The sequence below is a fragment of the Macrobrachium nipponense genome, chromosome 12, assembly GCF_015104395.2.
Source record: "Macrobrachium nipponense isolate FS-2020 chromosome 12, ASM1510439v2, whole genome shotgun sequence".
In the NCBI taxonomy this organism is placed as follows: Eukaryota; Metazoa; Arthropoda; class Malacostraca; order Decapoda; family Palaemonidae; genus Macrobrachium; species Macrobrachium nipponense.
The window spans coordinates 64,984,199-64,991,698 of NC_087205.1; the positions used below are offsets into that span (position 1 = coordinate 64,984,199).

General features: G+C 40.4%; 1 protein-coding gene across 4 annotated transcripts in view; it reads left to right on the top strand.

The window, feature by feature from the left end:
* LOC135224557 (uncharacterized) overlaps positions 1–7,500 on the top strand; it is a 74,899-nt gene that overhangs the window by 34,077 nt on the left and 33,322 nt on the right. For 2 of the 4 annotated variants that reach the window (XM_064263657.1, XM_064263655.1), the window contains exons 2-4: positions 822–943; positions 1,334–1,563; positions 3,584–3,771. In XM_064263657.1, coding sequence (XP_064119727.1) covers positions 822–943; positions 1,334–1,563; positions 3,584–3,771 — 540 coding nt within the window. The remainder of the gene's footprint in view (positions 1–821; positions 944–1,333; positions 1,564–3,583; positions 3,772–7,500) is intronic. The other 2 variants (XM_064263658.1, XM_064263656.1) reach the window with 1 other exon arrangement.

Consider the following 7,500-nt stretch of genomic DNA (forward strand, 5'->3'; position numbering starts at 1 on the left):
TCTCTTTTTTATCATATATATCTAGTAAATTGCTTTGTTAAACATACTCCGATCATTTACAGTTATTAGTTTTCAAAATGTCACCTAGATTATGACCATAGCATTTAAACGTAGCATAAAGCAATCAAAGAGATACTGAATAAACTTCAACACAGTTCGTGATATTTGGTTGCACTGCCATTACATTGTTAAACATAAAACATAAAACAGTACACATACTACATTGTATATATATATATATATATATATATATATATATTTATTATATATATATAACATATATATATATATATATAATATATATATATATATATATATAATACACACATATACATTAATATACATATAGATACATATATTCATTCATATATATAACTATATTCATATATATATATATATATATATATATAATATATATATATATATAAATATATATGTACGTGTAAAATACACGCATTTACAGAATATACACATAGATACATACATATATATATATATATATATATATATATATATATATATATTATATATAAATATACACGGATATACATTAATATTAACATAGATACATATATTCATACACATCATATGCATATATATATACATGTAAAATACACGCATATACATAAATATACACTTAGATACATATTCTCATATATATATATATTTACCTATATATGCATATTCATCTTTTGACCCGAAAAGTTTCTTTTAGAAATACGAGTGCTTGCCGAAGTTGCCCACATACTCGTTGCTTATTGCATCGCGCGGTGTACCCACCTCCCAGTGTTTATCTGCTGACTGTGACTTTTTATCCGAAGCAGAGGTTGCCGGACGCGCAGGAGGGTCGGCTGGCGGCACACGAGAAGTTCACAAGAATGGATGGCTCAAGAGAATGCCCACCCAGGAGCGTCGGCTCTCCGTCATGGCGCCCTTCTCCAAGGTCAGTCAAATTTTCTCCGTCCCTCGCTCAGCCCCCGCCCCATCCCCCTCCCCCCGTTTTCTGACACAATCATCCCATCTAGATTGTAGATTGAGTCATTAGCCCTCTCGTTCCTCACTTATTTTTTTCGGTGTTTTTTGTCAGATTCCAGAGTATTTGCAGTCCATAAGTATGTGCTCGTTGAGGGATGGGAACAAACAGAGTCCAGCTGCTTTCCCTTTTCGTAGTAGTTAATGAGTCATTATCATGAAGAGTTCATTTGTATGTACGTATAGAGAAGGATTTTGTCTGACATCCTATCCCTTTATGCGAAATAAATGCCGCGTCCTTCCCAAAATGGCAAAAGGCTAAAAATGGTTTAGTGACGAATTTTGCTTCTTGTGCGCGCAGCCTCCGAGGTGTGAGAAGCTGTGGGTCTCGTTCTGCGTGCACGACGAGACTGAAGGATGGCTGGAGTTCTACGAGAACCGGAGGTCGGCCTTCAGTCACAACCCCATGTACAGGACCTCTCTGGCGAGGTGCCTTCACATCTCCCCCTCCATCAGGGTCCACGAGGACAACGAGCACGTGTTCGCCATCACTCTCGAGGGCGAGGTCATCAAACTCGGGGCACAAAGCAGGTGAGTTTTTTTCCTGAACACTCAAGTAAGTTGGTTCTCTTCGTGTTTTTTGGCCGTTGTTTCTTTCCTGGTTTCAGTATGGTGCCAATTCTTGTTCGGATCTTGCCTAAATAGTGGCCCCCGAGGGTTATAACCCGGTATGGATCTACCTTAGCGGCGTGTTGAGTACAAGCCCGTTGGGGATGACCGTACCAAACATGAACAAATGACTGTAAATATCATAAAGATAATGACTCCCAAGAAATATTAGTCCTAGATAACAACCTCCGAAAACCCTTGGGGGTCACTCACTATCTAGGAAAGATCTCTTGTTTTAACGTAATTTACACGACTTCTGCCGAAGGTTAGGCGTTTTCCTTTTATTTCTCAATTGCATTATCTTCGTTGTATAGAGTCCGTAAGATAAAAGTCCAAATGCACACAAATAAACATTGTCATATGCCTTTTATCACATCTTATGCTGATTTTTTCCTAGTGTTTCAAACTTCGTGATAACTGCGTAACATAATCATTTTATGCAATGCACAAACATGCAGTATAATATTTAAATATATGACCGTTAGAATAATTATATTAAACTTTCCGCACTCCATATATCTACGTACATGTTAACAGACTTACACATGGCATGAATAAATATACAGAATGCATGGCTTGTCATGACATCACAGATCATTACAGCAATGGTGAGATAGATGATAACCGAGAAAAAGAGATGGAATGGTTAGATGAATGCTGTGTGAGTTCCTGCCAGATCTCTTGATCAGAAAACATTGAATAAAAGAAAAAAATCATAAAACATCAGTCTGAATTTCAAGTTGACCTTCGACAGGCGGCAGTGTGATGGTCGTTACTTTGGAAGAGGCTCCTTGAAGATCATCCTGCCCCCTGAGGAGGGTCCGAATCACCCACATATCGGTGACGCCCGATAACTTGCAGCCAATCATTCAACCAAAATCAGTCAAATCACGCGCATGCTATGAGCAGTAATAGAGAAAAGAATATAGGATTTAGGTCAAAAGGCCAAGCACTGGGACCTATAAGGTAATTCAGCCCTGCAAACGACATTGAAAGTCAAATTTTTAAAGGTGTAGCAGAAGGAAAACCTCTTAATTGCACTGAAACAATGTTAGAAGAGAGCTGAGAGTTAGATGAAAAAAAAAGAGAGAGAGAGAGTGTGAACGAAGGTGCAGTAAAAGCAATGAAAGCGGGTGTAGGGGACGAAGGGACGCCGCAAAGATCCTTAAGTCATGGACACCCGAAGAGGTGCATGACACATGCATTTCTTCCACGCCTGCGTAATGAGCGATTGATTTAGGTATCCTTGTGACGCAGAGACCGGGTCCTCGACACCAAAATTAATGACTGATTGATCGTCAATCTCCAATCCTCCTGTAACTTTTCAAACTGAAGCCTTGAGTGTACCATTTTGTTTTTCTGTCCCTCCATTTTTACTTGATGTTTAGAAACGTGTCAAAGGCAAGCAGGAAAAAGTCGCTATTTGTTACATGCTTTTATTTGACTTGACCTCTGTGTTTGTCTGTTTAGGTCAAAACTTGTGTATACGACCGAAGATTTTATTTCTAAAAAGCCATTCATGGAATGACGCTTCACCGAAGATTCCGTTCCTAGTAGTATTACTATCAATAACGTCATTGTCATCGCCTAGTAGCAGTAGTAGTAGCATCTTCACCTTTATCACAATTCAGGAAGTTATTAGCACATTGTATTAAGAAGGTTTATTCAAGAAAGTTTAGTCCTGCATTTCAGGTAAAGCTTATAATATTCTCCGTCGTGTTAAGCGACCTTTACAAGCACCTGTTACTTCCTGTGTTCTCCATTCGCAGCGAATGTATCAAAATAGAATACAACCGAGTATCAAAGTGAGAATCAGGTATCAGAAGAAAGCGTCCCGCCAATGTAGCGCCTGTTCAACACTTGCTATCGGTAGTTCTAGGTCCGTTGGACGGACACTATACTTACTATTATTAGCATTATGATATGAACCTTCTTTTTGCAGGGAGCAGATGATGGAGTGGATAGACTCCATGCGGAGCAGACTCCGTGAGTTGGGCGTGTTGACGCCGAAGGACAACCTATACAGCAAAGAGCCCGAGGGTTTACGCTCGCCCCTCCTACGGAACCCCAACTCGCCCCTACCCCCGACGCCCACCTTCCAGTTCCCACCTCACGCCCACGAGTTCAGAGGTGAGTTCCGACGACCCCGGTTCATCTCGAGCGCCCGATGGACGACCTTCTGCCGGAAGACCACCTGTGCTTAATTACTCGCATTTCGCCTTCTTCCTGGGCCTGTTTCCTTACCCACTCGGCTTGTTCGTTAGGAAGCTGGTTGACTGCTTTGTGTGTGTGTCTCAACTCATATCAGATTATAAGCTGCATCGTGCATACCTCAGTGTACACAATCAAGTTAGATTGGTAGCGTGTGTGCAATATATATATGTGTGTGTGTGTGCGTGTGTGTGTGTATTATTCATAAAATTCGCTCTTCGTAGGTTACAATGTCTGTGTGTATGATGGTACTACCATTTGTGTGCCAGAAATCTGCTGCCTTTTTTACCTCCTATCAGGATGAACGATCAAGGTTGGGCTTTAATCCTTGACTGCAGAGTACAGGTGTCCTCCGGTAAGCGTAGCACGAATTTTACTGACCGTTAAATTAGAGATTAAAAATTCCATGTACAGATATGGAACAAACTCGTAAATAGACCGTAAAAAAATGCAGGGTAAGATTGTTGACAACAAAAGCGAGACGTATGCAATGATGACGAAGAACGCCACCCATTCAAAATGGTAAGTTTATAGATATTTCAGTCAGTTATCTGAAAAGATGAATAATTGACAACAAATTTTAATTTCCATTCTTCACTCACAATACCAGCGCTATCCTCTGATAACACTTATCTTTTTCCATTGCCTCCTGTTTAAGCTGAAAAGGTAGCTTGACATCGGTCACTTTGAGCACACAGATTCCGACGCAGTACCAGCAGTTGCTATCGAATTTGGCAGTGCCAAGATGTTCCTCGGTTTGATCTCCATTCGGGTGTTCTACGGCTGCCAGGCTGCGCACGCACCGTGAGCATTTATGGGCGAGGAAACGATTTATTCATTTTCATTCACATGACATTTATTTTTGCGATTACTTCTCAGGTAACAAACAAACAAACTCCAACGGCACTTTCTTTGTTCTGGCATTCTAAGGTCTGATCAGTCCCCTGGCGTGTCCCTACGGAGAACTGATTCATCTTGCTAAAATCAGAAAGATTCCTTTCGGATTTGTGATTGAAAAATCTCCGAGACATCCCAAGTGAACCTCTGCGTCTTCCCTTGAAACTTTGAGGAAATTCTTATCCCAGGTCGGAGGGGATGTCCTTATCTACGAATAGATAACCACCAAACCTTCAATAATAGAACCTTGGCGCTAGACCGACATTTCATAAGCTTTATAAGAAATCTTTGTTAAGTTTTTGCGTAACAGCTGCTCAGATAGACAGAAATGAAAACCAATAGCGATGAGAGTCCAACTTGGAGAGGGTAATCAGCTGCAGGCTATTTTTATATTACTTATATTATTTAATTAAATAACTTTATTATTGTTATCTTTATTTCAACTGTACGCCATTTACCATTAAGACTGCCCACACACGGAACACTTTAATTGGAAAGTGGCCGGCCACTAAGTGGTCAGCCGCCAAGTGGCCAACTGATACCCCGTTTGGCCAAGGAATAAACTGTCCTGGTAGCCACTTCGTATCCACTCTTTTAGCTCCATTCTCTTTTAATGACTCGTCTGTGGTCTTCCATACAAACATGTTTGTTCAATTGTTTTTATTTTAGTGGCCGGCCATTTTCCCTTGAAAGAGTCCTGCTGTGTGCAGGCAGGCAGGCAGGGATGCTGTAACTTCTCCGTAACCGGTAGTTCTGCACTAACTTTAGAAACTATTTATATTCATTATAATCATGCGCGGTGTATCATGATTAGAGTTGGAGTGCCCAATCTCTGTTCTCCACAGAAATAAGATGCAAATTCAGTCTGGACCTTCTGTGGGAAAGAAAACTGAATCAGCTGCGCTGCTGATATTCGCTTCGCTCTTTTCCTAATCCCGTTTTTTGTCTAGTGTATGTTTTGTCGTATGTCTGTTGCTTATAATAATAATACCTGAAGCCTCATTTTCACTTTTCGCAATTTTTTTCCCCCAAACCGACGATCGTACATCTGACGACAACGTTAAAAAACCATTTACCTCAAACTGTCCATTAAGAAGAAAGCTGCACAGCGACCTTGAACTTAGCCCTAGAGGTAGCTTGTCTCAGCAATACTAGCTTCTGTACTCAAGCTGTTTGTTCGTTCGTTCGTATTGGCTCTTCTGTTCTTTTAGTCCATTAAATCTCTTCTTGGCCGCTTACGTGTAATACCCTCTGCAGTTCCTAATACAAGCTGTTGACTGATTGGTTTGGCAATTCAAACTGCTGTCGATCCAGCTGCCATGGTCTTTGAGATCCATAAAGGAATATATATATATATATATATATATATATATATATATATATATATATATATATATATATATATATACATGTGCGTGTGTGACTGAGAGTACGTAGGAGTGGTGTGTTCCTCTTTTGCTGGATTGTGACTGGAGGAGACCGAAGAGAATAGCAGAATACCGAAGGAAAAAAATAAGCAAGGGGAAAGAAACATTCAAACGAACATTTTCCAGCGAACACGAAGCCAGCGCACAACAGCAGGCAAGAACGCGAACAGCTGCGCTTAAACAAGAGCAAACACGCCCCACACAAATCAAGTATCGCCCGCTTTTATATCATGCCTAAACCCGCCAAGCCGCTGATGCAATCTCTCCTCTTCCCCCTCTAATGACAAGAGCTCAGAGCTTGTCTCTCATCTGGCGTTCATTCCTTCGCTGGCCTCACAGCAGTTTCTGTTTAAAGTCCCTTTTTTTTCTAGCCCGCCATTTTGTTTTCGGCATGTCTTTCGCAAGTGCTTATTCTCGAGCGATTTCTCACATTTCTGTTCATTTTTTTCTACTTCAAATCACCCGCCGTTTTCTCCTCATCTTGTCCTACATATAAGGCTCAATCCTTCATCACCTGTAATTTATCCTCATAGTTTTTTCCTTCGTTTTTTCATTGTCTTGTTTGTAATCTTCATCAGTTCATCAATCTCTCTCATTTTCTGTTCAATTTTTTTCTCCGATGCCATTTTATTTAGATCGTGCTTTATTTGGTGTTTATTTTTTCATCAGTTTGTCTCTTCTTTTTTTTTTATTATTAACATTTTGTTTTCACCTATTCTTTCATGAAGCGTTTACTTCATCAGTTCTCACATTTTCATGCTTTTATCCTTTTCGGTGGTTATTCTGTTCCCATCCCTTTGATTCCTTCATTTCTTTCTCAGCATTCTTCTTTCCAATTTGAGTTCCTCAAGTGAGACTCGTCGTTCTCAATACCTTGTTTTTCGCATATTACAAATTCTACATTTGCTTTAGAGCTGAACTTTTTTTCCCTCTTCTTCTCCTCTTCACTCTTCACCCTCGAAGTGGTAGTCTTGCTTTGGCTTTGAATCTTTCATTTTGGTCTCGTCTTTCATGGGACTTCGGACCCTTCATTAAGCTGTCAATCCTTCGTTTATCTGTGGCCCTTTATTTGATTCCTGATCTTTCATTTCGATCCTTCATTGGGACGTCATTGAGGCGAGCGATGGAAATTGTCGTCTTACCTTTGTGACGTCACCCTGCGCCCCTCTGGTCTATTTGAGAGCGAATCAGCCGAACGGTGCCGCACTCGGCTATTAGGCTCTCAAATGACGGTCGTATCTCACCGATAATGACGATAATGCGCCCCGATAGAGACGTAGACGATAACGAAAAGTATTATGAGGATTATCCAATGGTCTGTTGT